The following is a 20,595-nucleotide window of genomic DNA, read 5'->3' on the forward strand; positions in this document are numbered from 1 at the left end:
GCCTGTGCCTCTTGCTGCCCTGGCTGCTCTCCTTGGGACCAGCTCTGTGGCCCTGGCAATGCCTGTGGGTCACACAGCATTGCAGCAGGCCCCAGAGAAAGCCCGTGAATTGTGAACAGACCGGGTGCAGATGGTGGCCTTGGGGGTGCTGGACATGGCACGAGGTGGACTCTGGCTGTGGCTTGGTAAAGCCTCTTGGCAGGGTTGCTGCAATGGTGGAGGCGGGATGGGGGCAGCAGCAGAGGGAGCCCACATCTCTTCCTCCTGGCTGGCTGCTAACCAGAACTTGCTGGTACAGCCTGGCTGCCTCCTGCCAGCCCCCAGGAGCCTGGCAGAAATCTGAGATACCAGAGGTGAGCCCTGCTCCCCAGCACTGTCCTGGGGTGGAGCTGCCACAGGAGAGGACTGAATTTTTTTCAATATGTGTGCAGATCTTGACTATGAAATAGTTCTTTTGGTATTTGTTGAAGGAAAGAAAATCCTTCTGTCTCTTGCTGTGTCTAATATCAAGTGCTGTAAATAATGGATCTGTCTGAAGGAATAAAGCTATCCTGTAATGGCCAGCCATGGAAGAGGTGTGTGAGGGAAGGGGGTGGGGGGCAGTGGGGCTGGGAGCACGACGTGCCAGCTCCAGGCCCTGTTATCTCTGCTGGCCGCTCTGTTTGGTGTAGAGATTTGAAGTAATCATGGGGAGTGCAACAATACCAGGCTCCATTTATTGACACACCTCAGCAGGGGAGGGGCAGGACTCACCTCAGCAGAAGGAGGGCACGAGGAGAGGGGGCAGCAGCCCGGTTCAGATCCTCAGCTGCAGTGGGTTCCTCGGCTCACTGCATTTTCTGGCTAAAAGTCCAGGGCACAGATCAGGGCCGTGCCCCGTTTGATCCAGTGCTTCTCTGGCTTGTCCGTGGGGATCTCCACAGCAATCACGTAGTTGGTGGAGTGGCCCGTTGTTGACAACGTGCCTGTAATAGGGGAAGCGAGGGTGAGAGGGTGGTGCTGCTGCACACTGACCCCATCCAGAAGCCCTTGTCCCCACCCTAAGCCCGGTGACTGGCTGAGCAGGGCTGGGGCAAATGGGCTTGTGGGCTTGAGGGGAGCCTGGCCACGGGCACTGCTGCACAGCCAGGGTGCCTGCTGCTCCATCTCCCAACCACAGCAGGAGAAATCTTTTCTCCGTGGCTGGCCACTGCCAACAGTGCCGTCTCTATGCCCATGTATGGCAGGAGGAACTCCCTGCTGCCCCTCCTAGCCGCTCCTGCAGCTCCCCTGCTTCTGCAAGTCTGCCTTTAGGGCACCTACCTGCGCGAGTGAGAGTCTTATAGATGGGGCACAGGTAGGAGCCGGATTCCGGAGGCTTGCGGTTGGCGACAGGCAGCAGCCAGATGACAGCCATGTCCGTGTACAGCTCCTTGGGGCGGGACTCCGCCAGCTTACCCGCGGCCGCGTCCCAGCGGGCGCCCTCCAGGAACAAGCCGTGGATGTAGCAGCCCACCTTGGGCTGCTCCGTCAGCTCCTTCACCGACTCCTTCATGACCTGCCACAGGGAGGGGCCGCCGGGCCCTGGCTCAAGGCGTGTCCCTGGCGGCTCAGCCCCAACAAGCCTCTTAATCAGCTCTTAGTTAAGCCAGCGCTGCGAGAAGAGAGCGTGCCACAGCTCTCAGAGGGACAGCCTGGGACAGGGCTGGTGGAGGGGGATGAGGGCAGGTCTGGAAGCAGAAGCCCCTGCCAGCCTTGGGGAGGTGTCTGGCAATGTGGGTGGGTGGGTGTATCCAAGCACAAAGAGGATGATGGAGCCATAGGCAGCTGGGTAGCCTGGTGGCTTCACCTCTTGGGCAGGTCAGGGCCTTTGTGGCTTTCTAGCAGGAGATTCCAAATAAATTCAGACTCTCCACCTGATTTACTGACCTGGAAGCTAAATGAGATGGTGTCGATGGAGATGACAGACTTCCTGGCAAAGTTCTGCAGTGTCCCGGTGAGGAAGGCTTGGGGGAAGAAGAATCCACTGATCCAGAACACAGAGGGGATCCCATGGCTGATCCAGTTCTGCATGAATTCAATCCGCTGCACCAAGTCGTTCACCCACGATGCCAACGGCTTCAGGGATGGATAGGCCTGTGGGGCACCACAGAGGGAGGTGCTGAATGCAGTCAAGGACAGCCTAGACCTTGTGCCTTAGCTGCTGAGAGCTGCCCAGAGCCCAGGGGCTGGGAACAACTGGAGCTGCACTGGGCAGGAGACACCTCCGTGCCAGGGCACCAAGAGCCAGCTCCATGGGAGACAGCCCAGTCCAGCAGCAGCTGATAATCCATTCCTCTGGTTTGGGTGAGCTCTGGCAGCAATTGGGCTGGCTGGGGCACATACCTTGGAATTCCATATTTCAGGAACAGTGTTGTTGTACAAACTGGTGGCCATCAGCTCCAGCCGAGAGGACATCACCACCAGGCCCTTGAGAGCTTTCAGCAAATCCTTCAGACTTAAGTCAACCTCCTCCAGGAGCTTGTTGTACCTACAGAGAAAGGGCAGAGGGAGCAGAGTGACTCTGTACAGTGGTTTATCACCTATTGCCTGCCCAGAGGGGATGTGGATCTTTATACACAAGTGAAGCTCCTCCATGTAACTGCCAGCCCCAGTCCTCTTCAACAGGGTCTCAGCTGCTCCCCCAGCCCTAGACTGCATACTGTTACAGATGGAGACAGACTCAGCCAAAGGTCCTGGCTAGGGCAACACAGTTGTTACTGTGACTGCCAACCCCACTGTTGTGCTGAGGTTCCCCAAAGGTGGGTGGCAGCGGGGGCCTGCACATCTCTGCTGTTCCCTAGGACATGATGCCACAGGAGTTTTACCTGATCACCTCCTGCACCAGCACTGTGTTCATGGATTCTTCATAGAGCAGTGGGTATTTCTCAATTACTTCCTGCACGTTCATGGTGTCAGGCAGCTTTGCTAGGATGTCCTTGGAGGTCTCCTCCACAATCTGGAAGGAAAGCAGCAAGTGGCAGCATCCTTCTAATCCAGCCCCATGGCTGCTGAGAAGGGGGAGAGCTAATGCTGGCACGGCAGTGCCATCACTGGCACCCAGTAGGCAGGGTGGCACCTGCTGAGAGCTGGTGCTTGCGCTCACTGCCCACACTGGGCACTGGCTGCCAGAGACTGCCAGCACTGGGGCACTCACCTCTTCCCTGCTGCGGCCTCCCAGTGAGATGGTCTTGGGCTGCAGCTGTGCAATGGCCCCCAGCAGTGCAAAGGTCTCGTTCTGAGCGAAGGTGATGTCAGCATTGTCGTGTAAACCAAAGAGCTCTGGGCTGTCGTTGAGAGGCAGGCCCTTGACATATTGGAGGTAGCCCTGGAGAGGAATCCACAAAGAGTCTGAGACCAAGACCAGCTGAAAATCCCTAGGTTCTTACAAACTTGTATTCCCCCAGGGACCTGAAAATGCAGTGGGTTTTGGAGAGGAGAGATCCCCTTTGCATTGTGACAATCCCCTTGGAACTATGAGCTGCAATTTGTGACTTGAATACTTACATTGAGGTCAGAAGAGGTACTGATCTGCTTGTAGACACCTGATTCTGAATAGGCAAAGTCAGGACTTAAAACCTCAGGTTTGTAGAAATCCTCCAAAATGCTCATGATGCAGCGCCGGTCCCAGTCGTCGGTCACGCGGCCGCCGTAGTTGATCTCCCCAGCTGTGTATTTCAGAACCTGCAAGAGACCCCACCGTGGTTCTGATCCATGGTTCTGATCCATGTCTGCATCTTGAGCCTGTTCCCTTGCGGGAGGGGCAGCTCTCACCTTGTATGGAATTTCTGCATATTCGTTCAAGAACATTTGCAGCTGACTGATGCAGATGCGGAGGTCTCCATCTGTGAACTCATAGGGGATATTGAACCCCAGAGGCCCAAACTTTCTCCTCTCCAGCATGTTCCCATGGAAGAAGCAAAGTGACAGCAACAAGGATTTAAACTCCGTGACCTGTGGGAAACAGGGAGAGTTGCTCAGCTTGGGAGGAGACATCCTTGGAGGGAGTTGGGTCCTGCTGGGACCTGGCAGAGCAAATATGCCAATTCAGGAGTGCCAGCTTGAGCTTGGAGAGGGGGAAACCTCAGTCACTGGTGCTGTGCTGGGGAAGGCCATGGCTCACTCCTTGCTTAAAGAGAGCTGCAAGTCCTTATGCCAGGCCTCCAAAATACTGTTGCTTCTGTTTCTCAAAGTAAAACTTTCAGATGTGAGTTTATGAGAAACACCTCCTTTAGCACATGGATTCTCTAATGGGGAGAAAGATCTATGCCTGGAGAGGAGCTTTCCAGGTAGAAAGCATACATTGGAGCAGGCACAGAATGGGGACAGCAAGCCAAAGCACAATCTGGGTCTTACCTTGGAGCAAGAATTCAAGAAGTCATCACTGAAACTAATGTAGGACTTGAGCAGGTTGGCCTTGACCCCCCGGGGGGGCTCAATGGTCATCTTGGAGCCATTCTGGAGAATGGACACAGGGAAGTGGTTGCTAGGCAGACTGGTGAGCCAGAGGCGAAAGTCTGGATGCACCTGGAGGTCCAGAAGGCAGCAAGTGCTCAGAGGGTGCAGGCACAGCCCCTGCAGCTGCTCCTGCACTGACCCTCTGGTGCTGTAAGAGCCTATGGATGGGTCTGAAATAGGGCTGGCCTCCTCCCAGGCTCCAGCCTCCTGCCTGCTATAAAACATCTCACCTTGCTGGGGTCGATGGCCTCGATGAGTCTCTCCAGGGAAGGCATCCAGCTGGGGGCCAGGTGGCAGTTCTGGAAGAAGACCCAGTTGCCCTGCTCCATGGCACTGTGCAACATGGCTTCAGCACGGGGGCCCTGCAGAGGCACAAAGGGAGAGCTCACAGACCCTTCCCAAGGCGTGCTGTGCTCTGCTGAGCAGGACAGGGAGGCAGCTCCCTGGAGCTGGCTGTCCAGAGCTATGGCCTGGCTCTGCCCCCATGGCTCAGCTGCATCTTTGCTGTTTGATGGCACAGCAACATTTTTTACAGCTTTTACAAGCCTGTGAGGGAGGGTGGAGGGAATAGAAGGTCTGCAGATGGATTTGGGAAGTTAGAAGGCACTGTAGTGGGAGCTGCTGCAGCTCCCACCTCAGGGGGGTAGAAGCAGAAGGTTGGTGAGTAAGGGCCCTGGGGCATGAGGGTATTTTTCACAGTGCTGCAAGTGTTTGACCTACTTGGAGTTTGGTGAGGTTGATACGAGTGCCAGGACACTGCTGTTCCAGGAATGCACTGACAGCCTACCTGTCCTTGGCCCAGAGAAATGGCAGAGAGCTTTTGTGAGAACTTCATTTCTTCAGCAAACTTGTAGAGGTCAGCAGCGGGGTCAGTGCCTGGGGACAGCACAAACACCAGGGGGGTGGTGGCAGTGGAGTCCTTAAACACGACTGAGAGGTCAGTGGTCTGCAATTGAGAGTTGGTTAGAGTGGGGAGGCTGTAGTGGAACACACCTCAGCACCTCCTCAACCTTCCTGGCCTCCAGCTCTCCTCCAAGGCTCCAGTGTCCTCTTAGGTGCCAAGGCCTGGAACATGATCAGTGAGAACCACATAGAGCTCTCCTCTGGCTGCATTATGGTCAGGCCATGAAACACTTTCCCATTTGTCATTCAAACTCTTCCCTTGTACACCTGAAGCATCTGCCCCCTCCTAGTGTGGTTTAACTGGTGGGCATCAGAAAGGCTATCCCTCATCTGAGACATAGGTATGGAAAAACCAGCTGTGGGAGGAACACTGTGGGTGTAGAGGGCCACCTCTCTGCAATTGGTGGCCCATTTGTCACAAGCCTGAGGCCTCCTGCTCCCTTCCTGTCCCCAGCAGCACCTGCTCCTGGCTGGTTACCTGTGGCTCGATGAAGCGCTGGTCCAGGTTCCGCACCACGAAGTCCTGCATGGCGTTGGTGACCTTGTCTCCACGCAGACACCGCAGCACCAGCAGCTTCTGGAAGGCATCAAGCTCCTCTTCCCACTTCCCAGGCAAAGGCTCTCTGCAAAGCAATTAGGTGCATTTTGGGGGGATGTGCCGGATCCCACACTCCACGAGAAGTACCCAAGTTGCCTGCAGCAGCCATTGGGGCTTCATAAGGGACAAGGACCTTCCAGTCCCTTGGCTGAGGTTGTTGTCTGTAGCTCTGAAACCATCAGCAGGCAAGCCAGAACTGCTTCCACGGGGGAAGCAGCAAATACTGCTGGGATAAGGCACTGGGATAAGGCTCTGCCTTGTGCAATGGCCACCCCTGAGGAGGCAAGGCAGTGCCTCATCCTTTCCCTTGCATGGCCCTGCACTGGGAGCAGAGCTGGCACTGTGGCTGTATCAGCTCCTCTTACTCTCCCAGGGATGTCACGTGCAGTAGACCTAAGCTGACAAAGCAGGGGACACTTGCCTGTGAGGGCTCTGACTGTCAAAAATGGTCCTGAACCCTTCAAGGCTGCCTGCAAAATCGTTGTCAAAGCCAGAGAAATTCTTCAAGCTGCTCAAGGCCAGGATGTCTCCCCATGCTCTCTCGTTCAGCCAGGATGGAGCTGGGTTTTCCTTCATCTCCTTTATGGCCCCTCCTGACAGCAGGTACCGCCACTCATCCTGGGAACAGGATAGGATTTGGTCATGGATAACAGCCTACCCATCTGAGCCCATGGCACAGGCTGCCATATCCAATTAAAATCCTGTTGTATCCTTCTGGCTTCTCCCCTGCCAGGTGTGTGTGTCAAGGGGTAGCTGAGCTGGAGGGTCTGGTGAGATCAACACAGTGACTGCTCAGCTGCCACTCTCTGCTAACCCCTGCCTGCTCCCTCTGAACTCATTAACCTTTGCAGCAGCCAGGCAGCAAACTGGCAAAAGCTGCAGGGGATTCAGGCAGCTCTGCATGTAGACACAGAGAACAGTTGGAAAGCTATATAAAGACAGAGGCCCTGTGTTTGTCCAGCAGGCTGCCAAGCCTGTCACTAACCCCAGGGAACAAGGCTCCTTTCCCACCTAGCACACAGTTCTAGGGGCTGAGCAGGCTGTGCCTGAGCTGCCCTGATGGGATCCCCTCAAGGACTGAGGTGATTTGCTCACCATATTGATCTTGCCCTCATTCATCAGGATGCGGGCGCTGACCAGGAAGGCAAACATGAGCTTGTGCTTCTCGAAGAGGCTGCGGCACACGTTGGAGTACAGACTGAAGGTGATGTAGTTGTTGATGTTCTTCACCCGCTCCGTCAGCTCGTCTGGAAAAAAGGCAACAACCAGACAAGGATGGCAGGTGCCATGGGGGATGTGGAGGGTGCCATCCAGGTCACCTCTGGGTACCTGGTCACAGAGGCACACCCACACCCTGCCCAGGAAGGACAGATGCTGCTCTCACACACAGAGGAGAGGAGAGGAGAGGAGAGGAGAGGAGAGGAGAGGAGAGGAGAGGAGAGGAGAGGAGAGGAGAGGACTGCTCTGGGCAGGCACCTGCTTTCTCAGAGTTACGGATCCCCAGGAGGAAGATGTTGAGGAACCACTCGAGGGAGTACTGGTACATGGGGTCCACGTTGGACAGGTCTGAGACACAGAAGTAGAGGATTTGCGAGCGGACAGCCACAGGCACATACTGCATGCGGGTGATGTTGATGTCCTTCTCTGTCTGCTCTGCCACTGCCACCTTGATCTGGAGGACAGAAGCAATGTCATGGTTAGTGAAGTGCTGGCAGGGGATGCACAGCTGCAGGGGGGACAGCACCTTTCACTTCTGACCTGGATCTCTCCTGCCTTCAGCTTGGATGCCTCCAACACTTTGATGAGCTCCAAGTCATCTACAGGGTTTCCTTCAGAAGTGCTGAGCCTATACAGGATCTGATCTTCTATCACCTTTAGCTCCTGACGCATCTGGGCATTGCTAACAATTAGCTGGTTTCTGTCTTCTTCTAAGTCGGGCCGCTCTGCAGCCACCACTTCTCCCAACAGCTGGTCCTCCAAGCCACTACAACAAAAGCCATGGATGTGAGGGTGGTAGGTGAGGGGGCAACATGCCTGAGGGGCTGGGGACTGTAGAATGAGGCTGAGCAGCATGGGCAACTGATGGGGTAAAAGCAGGTACCTGGGTGAGAGAGTGAAGTTGATGAGGGTGAGCTTTGTGGAGACCTCAGGGCTGTAGTGAGGGTTGGGCAGCTTGGTGGTGATGTACATCTTGAAATCGTCATGGTAGGGGACCACTGTATCCCCCAGCTTCAGCACGGTGCTGCCTTGCTGTTTGAAGGTCTGTACCAGAGAAGGACAAACACAGGAAGGCTGGGATGGCTCCCTCTTGTGAGGGAAGGCATCCTGCTCTGCCCCAGGCTCTGCAGTCAGGAGAGTCAGAAGGCTCTCAGCACAGAGGAGCTCCAAGATTGCCTGTGGGACTAAAGGCCTGAATGTGAAGACAGCAGCTGTGTTTCATGGCCCTGCCTGCCAGGCAGAGGTGCCTGCTGGCAGAGCACCAGTGCGTGCAGGAGGCTGTCAGGGTGTTGGAGCCCTGGCCAAGGCATGGGACTCACCCATCCATGTGAGTTCTGCCTGCCCACGGAGACCTACAAACACACCCCACTCCATGGCACCCTGGCCAGCTGGCCCTTACAGCTCAGCCAGGCACCCCCTGCCCCCCTTGGCAAGGGGAGACACCAGACCTCTTTCAGCAGGACAGGCTCAAGGACTGGATCCAGCTCCTCGCCGACGTTCTCCAGCAGGAAGGGCTTCCCAAAGGTAATGGTGTTCTCCAGAGTGGAGAGGAAGTCCCGGTCACTCAGCTTGGCCACCTCCAGGCTGTTTTCTCTCTCCTGGAAGGCAGTAGGGGAGGGCAGGGTTTCTGTGGTGTCCTGCCACCTTCACATCCAGCTCTGGTGCACAGTACACCTCTCACTGGCCTGATTTAGCTTTCTGGGGCAGCAGAAATAACAGCTTGTCTTGCTCAGCTAGACTTTGGCTATTTTGGCAAGTTTCTCCCACATCAGCAGGCGCTAGAGACAGCTGAATGAGGCAGCAGAAAAGGGGGGCAATAGGAACCATCTCCTTCACAGAGCCATATCCTTCTGGAGCCCCACACTGCTAATTCAGGGCAGAGCCTACAAAATGAGAGCAGGTGGGTGGGAAAAGCTCTCAGGGAGCAAAGCAGGAGCAGCTGCCTCAGCTTCCTGCCTGATCCTTCAGAAGGGTACAAGAGGTGCTAGTCAGTGTTTTCAGCACTTTGGCAGTAGGGAATGCACTGAGCAGCCAGGTAAAGCCACCCTAATCCTTCTGTGCTAGAAAACTGAAAATCATTATGGGAGATGCTGGTGTTGTTTTGTGAGGTGAAGCCTCCCAGAATGTTAGTGGACACTCATCAGAGTGGGGAATGGGATTTGCTTGCTGCCTTGCTTGCTTATATGAGGGCTCTTCCTGCCCTGTGCTGCATTCCCTGGGAAGGGAAATCCACCTGGGATGAATGTGGGTGTGGAGACTGTCTGGTGCTTGTTGGGCTGGGCTGGCACAGCATGAGGCATTGTAGCTCTAGAGCCCAAAGCCTGAGGTTGCTCTGCACAGCTCCTGGCAGAAAGCTGTTTTCCCTGTCCTGGCAGATCTGGCTTTCCTCCCCACCCCTCTTACCAGATTCTTGATCCACTTGTTTGCTTGTCCTTGTGGGTCTATGTAGTGATTCCAGCGCAGGGAGAATCGGGTTATCACCCCGTTCTCCACAGACAGGGCATCGTTGGGTAAACCAGCAATCTGACAGGGTAGAAAAAGTTGTTGGCACACCTGGTAGTGCGCATGGGTGACCAGAGAGAAGCCCTTGCTGCCCTGGCCCCTGAGTGCTCCCAGAGGCTGGAAAGGGCATGGTGGTGAAGGTACCTCTGCCAGCAGCCAAGCCCTGGGGTGGGGCTGTGCTGTGGGGTCAGGCTTGGGCAGGCTATGGCCAGAGCTTGGCTCTGGGCCTGGCATTGGTAAAGGACAAGCCTTACAGGGCAAGGTTGATGCTCTTTATGCTGTTGATGCTGTTTATACTACAGCAGTAATTCCAGTTCTGCAGTGTGGCCATTATCCAGCTGCTTGGTGTGGGGGCCTGCCCCTTTGGTCCAGGGGATCCTGGTGAGTGCTGAGCTGACACTTTTGGACTTTACCTGAGGCCCCTTCTTCCTCAAGTATTGTTTGGTTTGGGGGTTTTTTTGAGACTTGCCTGCCAGGAGCGGATTTCCACGGGGTCTCCAAGGGTGCTGATGAGGCTTGCATCCTCACTGTGGGGAATGTCATTGTTGGCCAGCTCCTCCATCCACTCCTTGCACAGTGCTGCACGGTAGTCTCCCTGCCATGAGAAACACCATCTCAGCCCTCCTTTAAGTTGTACCCAGTCTATTGTGAGTATCTAAACCCTCCTGTTCCCATTCAAATGGGCCCCGTGCAGCCTCTTGCACAAGTGGACAGAGATCCTGGAGCGATCTTGCACCCTTGTGTCCTATTCCTTTCCCTCTGGCCAGGACAGCAGAGCTGCAAACTGTGTGCTGACCACTGCACACTTACTGTGAAAGGGCCCAGGTAGGCCACAAAGCCAGCTGCAAACAGCACGTCCCCAGAGCTGTTGGTGATTTTGTCATCCAGGCTCTCCACAGTGTCCTGCCAGCGCACCTTCTCATCAGCCAAGCTGTTGATGAGCTGTGGGATAAGATGCACATGTGAGAGCTGCTCTGAGGTCTAACCTTGACCAGAGGTTGGGGTGACCCCTGACATATTCTAAATTTTATTTGGTTTAAGCACTCAATCCTGGGATTACTGGGCAGCTTTCAGAGGTCCTGGAAGACCTATTGTTAGCTGAGGAAGCTGTGCACAGGAGGACAGCAGCTTTTTACATCAGTGCCTGGCTAGCTTAGCTTTCCAGTCCTGTTTGAGCAGCTGGGATCAGGCCAGGTAGCTTCAGCCTAGGATTGTCATGAGCTGCAGGCACAGGGATGTTTTCCCCACTGTGCTGCTTGATCTGGAATTCAGTTGCCTCATATAAGCAGGCAGAAGCTAGCTCTGTCCCTTACCACATCAGCACGGGCCAATCTCTCCACGCACAGCTCACACTTCCTCTCCAACTCCTCCTTATTGGCTTTGCAGGCCTCGTACGTGGCTTGCAGGTTGGCAATGCCATCTTCAACCTCCTTCAGGCGTCCCTTGGCTTCGTCAAGGACCGCCTGGGTGGCACGCAGGTCCTCCTCTGCCTCCCGCAAGGCTTTCTGGGGACATGCACAAGGAAACAGTGGGAAGGTGGTCAGGCTCTTCCCCCAAAAGCCAGAGATCTTGAAGCAAGAGTTGGTTTTCCATAAAAGCTCTTGCTGATTAGTGCTAGCTACTGATATCTCAATATCTCAGTTAATCCAATCCCTGGATGGCGAACGCATTGCAACCTGACCTGTAGAATGTAGTGATTGCCAGCGGCTCCTGCACAAGGGAGCTGCCAGTACTGTGTTCCTGAACACCAAAGGCAGCTGGCTCACAGTTTCTTACCCGCTTGGGCTCCACGACCTTGGCCACAAAGTGGTACTTGTGCATGGCACGCACCCACTGGCAGATGGAGGTGCAGGCTTTGGACACCTTGGCAATGGCAGCTGGCTGGAACTCCTCATTGTCAATGTAGGGCTGGATGGCCTTGATCACACTGTCTGGAATGTTGTCCTGCAAGGAACAGGTGGGAGAGAAGGAGACTCTCCTCAGTCAGATCTCTAGCATGCTCATCACTGATCTCCTAAGGGTTTCCCCTAGAGGCAGCAGCACCCCAGGACCTGACAGGATGGTCAAGGCATCAAACTGGAGCAAGAGGAATCAAATGACTGCATGTTGAGGTCTGGGAGACACAACTGTGGGATTGGGTAAATCCTTTCCCAACTCACATGTGGGCTTCCAGGCCAAATACCCTTGGTGCTGCTGAAGAGTGTTGCCCCCAAGGAGCTCAGTTTGTTACTTCTGTGAGAAGATGTCTGTGAGGCAATACCTGATCCCAGTCACAGCTTCCTTCTGCCACTGCTTACCTTATCATAATCATACAGGCTGTTCAGGAACTGCACTGGGTCCTGGAGGAGGGCCCTGCCTGGCTCCCAGTAATCATCCACCTTGGTGCCTATCTTTTCTCCTGCCACCTTTTTGGGCTTTTTTCCATGCATAATGCAGACAGCTTCAATCACAATCTTCACACCAAGGGGAGGCCGCTGCAGGGCTCGTACCTGTAAAACCCAAATGGAAAACGGGGTTAACCTGATTCTCTGCGAGATGGGGGGCTCATCCCTCCCTCAGCTGGGCCAGAGGACACTGGCACCAGAGGCAGGACACTTCAGGGATGCAATACACAGGCAGGAAGGACAGAGGCATTTGAAAGGAAAGCTGGTTATCAGAAAGGGCATGGAACAAACCAAACAGGCTGAAAAAGTCTGCTCTGCTACTCTAATAGGTGTGTCGCTATGGGCTGAATATTTGTTGGCAAAGGAGATAAATCTGTATGGTCCTGGGAGAAGGCTCTATGGAAATGGGACACAGGCAGGCTTTCTCCCTTGTTCTGTGGGCTCTCATTTTTCTTGTACCCCACCACAGCCATGAGCTGGTCTTCAGCACTTGTGGAGGGACTGCTTGAGTCTCCCCTCAATCAGGCACCTAGCAGTGCTGCTGCAGCAGCCTTGGGATGACTGTGGCTGTCAGGACCTCTGAGGATGACTTCTGCTGCTTCTCCTAGTGCTGACCACCCTTGCCATGTTCAGCTGGAGGTATTCTCAGGCCTTCCCACTGGACACTGTCAACAGAGCAGCAGACTTTATGGCAAAGCTGAGGCAGATCTATCCCCATGCAGATACCCTCTGTGAGAAGGACTTTGAGTGGCTCTTTGACTGCCCTGAGACAAAGCAGTTCCTCGAGTGGTTCTGCAGCACAGTGGGTGAGGAGAACGTGCTGAGCCCAGCTGAGGTGGAAGCCAATGAAGCCCGGCTGGCTGCAGGCAAACCCATCCTGGAAGGTGATGCCTTGGAGGAGGCCCTGCAGATGTTCTGCCAGGTCCTGCAGCTCCCGAGCTCCATAGTGGATGAGGGGCCCTCTCAAGAGGCCCTGCAGCAGGAGCTTCAGGAGCTGAAGCATTACCATGACTTCCAGCTCTGGAGGTACAGGAAGCTGTTGGCTTGGACAAACAAGCTGCAGCAGGAGCAGATGTATTTGGAGGAGGAGAAGAAAGAGGTGAAGCAGGAGCTGAAGGTGGCTCATATGGACTTGAAAGCAAAGATCTTCAAAACCAAAGCTGTCTTGAGCCACGTCAGCAAGGCTGCAAAGCAGGTGTCACAGTGTCCGGAGAACACGGGGATGGACCAGCTGCCAACACTGCTGTGCCAGATGGATCTTGCTCCTTACCTGGAGCAAAAACAAGAGACCACTGATGCATTTGAGAGCTTCATCCAGCAGGTCCTACCACAGTGTGTTCCGGCTCCAGATGTTTGGGAAGCAAGTGCTCAGGGAGAGAGCACCCTGAAGGAAGCTCTGGAGGCTGAGACACAAATGGACTCATACTGTGAAATACCAGAAGAAAGAAGAGGAGCTCCTTATCAAGAATGCCCAAAAACACTGTGGGGGGTCACACCAGCAAGCTGGGGAAAATTGGCCCAAGGCTCAAAGTCAGAGCTCCTAGTGGAGGGAGGGAATGAGAGAGACATGTAGAGCATGGAGAGTGAGGAGAGAGATGGCAGCCAGGATGTCACAGAGGTAAGTGACACCAAGAAAACATCAACGTCAAAAACTCTTGGGACTGATGAAGATGAGCTGCTGGAGGACCAAGACAGCTTCTGGAAGGAGCTGAGCCAAATAGAGACAGCTCATATCTGTGCCCAGAGGGAGGTTATAGTCACAGCAGCAAAAGTGGAAGGTGCCCGTGCTGGGCTGGAGTGGGCCCAGAGGACTCTGGAAGCTCTGGAGGATAACCAGGTAGGCCAGTGCCCCCATTCCTCCCCCATCCCCTGCGGCAGGGGAATTGCTGCAAAGGAGATGCTGTCCTTGACCAGACCCAGCTCTGCCACCCTCTCCCTTGACACAGTTACCTCTGTAACATCATTTCTGTTGAGGTTCTTCAGGCTGGCAAGAGCAGCATCCAGGGCTGGGAGGGCTTCAGCCAAGTCCTTCTGAGCATCATCTGCAATCGCTTGGGCTTTCTGAGCTTTCTCATTGGCCTTTGCCTCCTCAGCCTGCACAGCAATTCTTGTCTTTTCAGCCACAGCGGTGTCCACCTGCAACAGAGACAGCCTCAGGAGCATGCTGGAGGCAGAGCTTGGCTTGGCACTGCTAGGAAAGGATCACAGCTGTCCTGGCAGCTTGTGTGTCTTCTTCCAGCAGACCTCAGGGACCTAACTGCTGCAGGGGATGCCCTTCCTGCACCATACTGGGAGAAGGTTTTTGTCAGCTTGTATAAACCATCCACAAGCTCCAGCTCTGGCTGTGCCTGAAGTGATGTTAGTCTTGCAGGAATTAGCTGCTCTGCCCATTTTCCTATTGACACAAATAGAGGATGCATAGGGTTGCAAATTTGTAGGGAGATGGAGGAATAGGAAGAGATGCTTAGGGATTTGTTTCTAAAACTACCACTTCTGCATACCCCAAGGGTTAAAACACTACCAGGAGGCATAAAGGAATTGTGGAATATAGCCAAATCCTTATCTGCTGTGTGGAAGGAGGGAATTGAGGTGATTGCAGAGTCTTTCCACTCTGCATGCAGAGCTGTGTTATGGTAGTGTCCCTGTTCCCTGTCCCAGTGTGGCCATCCCACAGCAGGAGACAGGCAGGAGGAACACAAGGAGAGAAGGCAGTGACAACAACACAGAACAGTTCCCTCTTCTGAAGTGGCATGAGTGGCTGTGTGATGGTCCTTGAGGTCTGAGGGACACGCTGCAGTTGGATCAGCTCCCTGGGGATGGATGTGGAGGAATGATCCTGTTCAACAATGAGTCTTGCTTAGAGCTGCTCAGGCCCCCTCAGGATTGTGCTAGTGTTGCTAGACTGTGCTTGCAAAGGTCTAGGCTGACTGACCCTGGGTGGTGCTTTCAGACAGGAGCACGGGAGCCATTGCTTCTGCAACAACTGGTGCTCGCCAGCAGCAGAGCAGGACTCCAGCAGGAGGCAGCTTGTGCTGGCACTGCAGCTCTGCACAAATATCTGCCGTGCCAGTCTGGGGCGTTTTTACCTCTGGACAAGCAGGATTTTGCACAGTCCCTGCCAGGCCCCTCCACCTGTGTCCAGTCTGAGCAGAGTCAGTGCAGGGCTGCCTGCAGCAGCAGTACCTTTATCTGTTCGATGGTTGCCTCGGTGTCCTTGGCTGCCTGTGCCAGGAGAGGGCGGGAGGACTCCAGCTCCTCCTGCATCTTGGCTACATCCTCTGCTGTTCGCAGGAGCTGTTGGGAGCAAAGCAGAGCTCAGAGCAAAGGCAGCAGCCATGGAAAGCCCCAGGAAAGGGCTGTGCTGCTCTGGAGGGGGCTCCCTGCCATATGCTGGGCTGTGCAAAGCACAGGTCTTGCCCTGGCTCCTGTTTAAACAACAATCTGACACTGTGGTGTGCTTACAACCAGCAGTGCCTGATGCTGCCTGCACATGTTAGGCATTACTTCATAAAGCTTGTGGCAATGAGACAGCAGAACAATGTTTCTGTTAGAGGGCTTTCAATTACAAGGTCAATAAGGAACATCCTGAGAGCTGAGCTACACAGAGGTCTGTGGTCCCCAAAGACTGGGGATCACTATTGTTTAGAGCTGTTACAGACTCAGACCTTCAGAAAGCCTGAACCTGGCAGAAGGCATAGTTCCCCCTTGCTTTAGCCTGAGTTTTTTCCTGTTACACAGGACATGTGTGGGACATCTTACTGCATCTCTGCAGTGGTAAATACACTGCTCAGAGGGTGTAAGGGGTGGCCCCAAAACCTTCCTGGTTATGAAGGACAAACCTTGTCTAGGCCACTTTGCATCCTGTTCTTGGCTGTCTTCAGTTCCTGTTGCTTCTTTCCAATGAGGGAACTGAAGATGCTGAGGAACTCCAGGTAGCTTTTGGGAGTGATATAATTGTGTCTGCCCAATTCTGCTAAGAACAACTGGCACTTCTTTGCTACACTCTGGTGGATTGCTACACATACTTGAATCTACAAGGAGAAAGGAAAGAAACAAGGAAAGGAAAGGAAACAAAGGAAAGAAACATTCAGTACTGAACATATGAAAGGCAAATCTATGTGATGCCCAGAGAGCGCAAAAGGGGCTTATGAAGAACCAAACCATACAGTCAGAGCAGAGCTCATGTGTGTGGTGGGGCTTTAGTGCCACAGAGGGCTGACAAATGGCCAAGCCTGTTTCAAAACATACAAAAGCTATGCAGCTCTGCATTTGAATGATCCTGCCATGGAACATTTCTGCTGCAGGGTAGGACTATTCTGAAGGTGAGCCCTGCACCCGTTGCCTTGGTGCATGCAGAGACACAGCACACTGAACTCGTGGGAGCAGAGTATTCTCACATGTGGCACGTACCATCCCGGTGGTATCCTCAGTGCCGCTGCCAAGCAGTGGGAGCTCGTTCAGGAAGGAGGAGGCCACGCTCTGCAGGGCTTCAGCAGGCCACTCATTGAACCAGTCAATGGTGCAGCAGTTCACCAGGGAGGGGAACTGCCTCAAGCGTGCACGGAACACTTCTCCGATGGGGCTGAGGGCAAGGCGTGCAGAGAAGATGTGTTACAGCTGGCTCTGCATACAGGACAAAAGATCTTTCCTTCCACAGAACCACCCTGATACTCTGTGGAGCAAGAGGGACAGGAATACACCCAAGGAAGGAGGGAAAAGGGGAATGACAGTTCAGGCAGTGAGCTGTGTGCCCAAAGGTGCATGTCTGAGCTCATTCCTTGGCTCGGGATATTCTGGAAGTATTACAATCGTAGTGGGGTGATGTTTTATGGGTGCCTCTCTAGGGACAAACTTAAGGAATAAAAAAATAAATGTGTTCTGAAGTTTATTTCAAGCAGGTGCGTGCAAAGATCACATCACCAAACCATAACCATGGCCCTGATTTTTCTACTTGTTCTTGCACTGAGAATGCCCTGTACCTTCTGGTATCCCTGTGGCAGGGGAGCAAGCTGGTTATGGAGTATGCATTGGATTAATGAGTAAACATGGTGCAACTGAGCCCCAAATTCAATGGTGCAGAGAGGAGGAGGCACCCCGTGTTTCACCTGAACCACACATAATCATACTATTGAAAAACTCAAATTTCATCTTGGACCAGCAAAGTGTAAAAAAAAAAAAATTCTAGTCCTAGGGGAAGGTGTTATGCAAACCATATTCCTATTCTTCCTCCTTCTCCAAAGGCTGGGGCTTGGAAATAAAGATCCCATTACACAGTGATGAACGGCAAAGGATAAAGAGGGAATAATTAGCATTCAAAGCATGGAGGTTAGGCTGAAGTGTACCTCATGCACAGGACCAGGTGGATATTGCTGCGGACCCGTGCTACGTATGCAGCCATCAAATTGGCTTTGGTGGGCTGCTGGCCCAGGTCTCGAACAATGGGCTTCATAGCTGTCATGATCTGGTCTTCTTCCTCAGGACTATAAATGTTGGGAATGTCACCAGAATTGAGCAAGTTGTTGATATCTTCCAGGAAGGATTCACTTTTAATCTAAGTAGATGGTAAAAGAAAAAAAAAGAGGCAGTTTCTTAAGTCAGAAGACACTCATGTCTCACATGCCATGGAGATAATTTCTGCATAAATACAGCTCTCAGCCTCAGTTATAAGAAACAATTTTTGTGATGACTTGGCTTCAGAAAGGCACACTCTGATTCTTGTCCAGCACTTCCAATTAAACAGCCATATTTCAGCCATTTCAGGGGTGGGAGGCTGTGTTTGAGAAAAACCATCCTTCTGCCCATTCCCTGTCCCCTTACAGACAAATTGAGCTCAGGCTCTTTTTCCCTGCCTCTGCAGCCAGACCCCAGACACCTTGCTTGCTCCAGGTCTTCATTCCTCCAGCACAGAACACTTCATTATTAGAATAAAGCTTTTCAATGTGGGAGACAGAGTAATTGTAGGGATGTGTCACAGGCTGTGGGACGATCTCCCTCCAGTGCTACATTCACCTCTCCACCTTTGCTACATCAGAAATACACAGCATCCATCTCCTTGACTAAATGCATCCTCCTGGGCCCCTTTGCTCCCACATATGCTTCTCACTGCAGGGAAAAGGCTGCAAGAACAAGTAGCATTTGACTGATGCTCATCTCACTGCTTAGGGCTCTGCCACAAGGGAATGGTTCCTATGATAATGAAGGCAGTAAAAAAGCCTATGGGGAACATAACTGTGATTCCAGAAGTGGAAATTGGCCTACTCATTAGCAAGTTACAGTTTACAGCCAGCATTATCCTGTGGAACCAGCAGGCGTAAGGTTCTAAATCTACTCTCTTTTTGAAAAGGGAAAGAATCATTTAACTTAGGACTTCTAACATCAGTGGCCAGTAGTGCTTAGTTTCAGACAGCTGAAATCTATGTGCCTACTAAACCATTGGATGGAGCTGAAGGAAGCTTCCTTGAGCAAGAGAAAACTCCACCCACTCACACACAGCTCTACAGACCCTCTAGCAATAAATGCACCACCTCTAGTTTCCCTGGGGCTACTTTATAAGCTGATGAATATGGGCTACTGAAGAAATACAAGTTGTGTCCGTTTTTTTCAAGTTCCTTAATACCACATAGGGGAATTTATTGAGCTTAGAGATGTGTGTTCTGATTCCTTTTGAGACGGAATCCACCATGCTAATAGTCCTGTACCTGTGTGTCTACAAAGAGGAAGGTCTTGGGTAGACTTTCAAGGCCTGCCTTCATCAAAATCTTCCTCACATCATCTCGCCATTCGGTCATGCCATAATTTTTGGACAGTTCAATTTGGAAACATTCATTTTCTGCCCTAATGGAAAGAGAAGCCTGTGGAGTTACATCAAATTAAAACATTCTCTTCTGTCAATTCCCAGTATGTCTTGTGGACTCAGGGTGAAAGGACTCAAGCAAGTTGTTCTCCTACAGTGAGTCCTGAGGACACGCTTGTCCTTGTGCACCAAGGACAGCCACCAACCCAGGAGCATGTTTTACACAAGGCAGAGATACCTGAGCTAGCCAGAAACCCAGAGCAGATGTGCACGTTAACTGAGTCCTAGCTCTTGACTCATTTGAGGAGTCAGCAGCCAGAAAAACATGTAACTGGCATGGGAAAGGCAGAAAAAGAGATTCTCTGAAGGCACCCCCAATGGAGCTGCTCCCCATTCCATGCATAGGTGGGAGTGCATTACTTACATGTGAGATGCCAGTCTGGTGAGAGACTGTCTCCCACTCCCCCCAACCCCCAGGAGAAGGGCATTCCCCGGAGCCTGCCGCAGGATCCGGCTGATGCGGCAGACGTGCTCAATGGCATCCATGAACAGCACCAGCTTCAGCTCTGGGTTGTGGCTCTGATTGTACTCCTCCAGGTAGTCCTCAATCACCACCTTCAGCTGTGGGCAGAAACACTCAGTAGTGGCTATCAGATAAAAGCAATTGTGTGTGTTTGGGGGGGTTACTGTCTGCTGGCACAGCCAGGAGTAGGGGAGGGCAGAGCCTGGGGCTTAACAGAGTCTGGGAGCAGCTCTTCTCTGGGCTCCTAAGGAACTGCCATTGGATGTGCTGAATTTAGTTAGTAGTGGTGGCAGCAGCTGCTCAATGGTGACCTTAAACTAACTCAGGCAAGTGACTACAGTGTGCTGTTCCCAACTGTGCTGTTTGCCTCGAGAAACAGCAGGGTGTAGTTCAAAATAAAAGAGCTTATGGCTGCCTGATCCGTACTGCTCCAGGGCCTCCCTCGGGGTTAGTTTCCTTGCTCTATAGCTGACCACTGCCTCCTGCTGAATCCTGTGGTTAGGATTCTGGCTGGAAAGTACAGGTGCTGGGGAAGAAAACAACACAGGCTGTAGATGAGTAGAGGAGCACACACCACTCCCAGTCCAGCCATCACATGGAATAGCTGCAGGAGCAGTTTCTCTTGCCCTTCCCAGGGTTCCCCTCAACAGCACCCTCAGGCCAGAGAAGGAGATGAAGCATGAAGACATCTGGGATTGGATCCTACCCCCTCAGCAATCTCACTGTGAAGCTGGGAAAGTAACACCAGCTGGAATTTATACAGTGCTGAGATCCCTGCCTAGATGCCAAAGTCCCGTGTGCATCAGTGGGGACTGTGCAGCTGCCTCTGTGTCTGGCTGTCCCAGCTGTGCTCACCTCAGTGGGGGACAGACCTACCTACTTTGCAAAAGGGGTTGGAAAGCTCAGTTAATTACCAGCCCTTGTCACACAGCTATCACAAGAGGAGAGACAACAGAATAATCATCTGTTTCTGATAATGAGTGCAAAACGCACCACTCATTGCCTTTGCTTAATTACCACTATCCAAGTACTCCCAGTATCTTCTCCAACAGGGAATCTGGCAGTAACATTAATTACTTGTAAAGGTCAATTGTGAAGTCTTTAATGGTGAAAGTAGTATTGTTTGGGGGTAATGTGCCATTTCTTTCCAGCAAATTTCACTTTTCAGTCCCAAGTGTGACTCATTTGGGAAATTTGG

At 52.9% G+C, this 20,595-nt stretch overlaps 1 protein-coding gene across 1 annotated transcript in view; it reads right to left on the reverse strand.

Annotated features, from left to right (window-relative positions):
* Positions 1-703: 703 nt before the first annotated feature.
* The window catches only part of DNAH1 (dynein axonemal heavy chain 1), a 64,980-nt gene continuing 45,088 nt past the window's right edge, over positions 704-20,595 (reverse strand). The window contains exons 48-78 of the mRNA XM_054281039.1: positions 19,299-19,495; positions 18,780-18,915; positions 17,424-17,632; positions 16,492-16,663; positions 15,921-16,112; positions 15,265-15,375; positions 14,032-14,217; positions 11,995-12,186; positions 11,474-11,641; positions 11,011-11,202; positions 10,508-10,639; positions 10,167-10,292; positions 9,599-9,718; positions 8,644-8,793; positions 8,079-8,239; positions 7,736-7,961; positions 7,454-7,649; positions 7,073-7,224; positions 6,395-6,595; positions 5,858-5,998; positions 5,264-5,422; positions 4,707-4,838; positions 4,375-4,545; positions 3,793-3,972; positions 3,526-3,702; positions 3,176-3,346; positions 2,847-2,977; positions 2,365-2,509; positions 1,909-2,115; positions 1,303-1,537; positions 704-965 (exon numbers count right to left, since the gene is read on the reverse strand). Coding sequence (XP_054137014.1) covers positions 844-965; positions 1,303-1,537; positions 1,909-2,115; positions 2,365-2,509; positions 2,847-2,977; positions 3,176-3,346; positions 3,526-3,702; positions 3,793-3,972; positions 4,375-4,545; positions 4,707-4,838; positions 5,264-5,422; positions 5,858-5,998; positions 6,395-6,595; positions 7,073-7,224; positions 7,454-7,649; positions 7,736-7,961; positions 8,079-8,239; positions 8,644-8,793; positions 9,599-9,718; positions 10,167-10,292; positions 10,508-10,639; positions 11,011-11,202; positions 11,474-11,641; positions 11,995-12,186; positions 14,032-14,217; positions 15,265-15,375; positions 15,921-16,112; positions 16,492-16,663; positions 17,424-17,632; positions 18,780-18,915; positions 19,299-19,495 — 5,190 coding nt within the window. The 3' untranslated portion in view covers positions 704-843. The remainder of the gene's footprint in view (positions 966-1,302; positions 1,538-1,908; positions 2,116-2,364; positions 2,510-2,846; positions 2,978-3,175; positions 3,347-3,525; positions 3,703-3,792; positions 3,973-4,374; positions 4,546-4,706; positions 4,839-5,263; positions 5,423-5,857; positions 5,999-6,394; positions 6,596-7,072; positions 7,225-7,453; positions 7,650-7,735; positions 7,962-8,078; positions 8,240-8,643; positions 8,794-9,598; positions 9,719-10,166; positions 10,293-10,507; positions 10,640-11,010; positions 11,203-11,473; positions 11,642-11,994; positions 12,187-14,031; positions 14,218-15,264; positions 15,376-15,920; positions 16,113-16,491; positions 16,664-17,423; positions 17,633-18,779; positions 18,916-19,298; positions 19,496-20,595) is intronic.

Source organism: Melozone crissalis, unplaced genomic scaffold (genome assembly GCF_028551555.1).
Source record: "Melozone crissalis strain CALT ecotype California unplaced genomic scaffold, PUWL_Pcris_2 ptg000029l_1, whole genome shotgun sequence".
Lineage (NCBI taxonomy): Eukaryota > Metazoa > Chordata > Aves > Passeriformes > Passerellidae > Melozone > Melozone crissalis.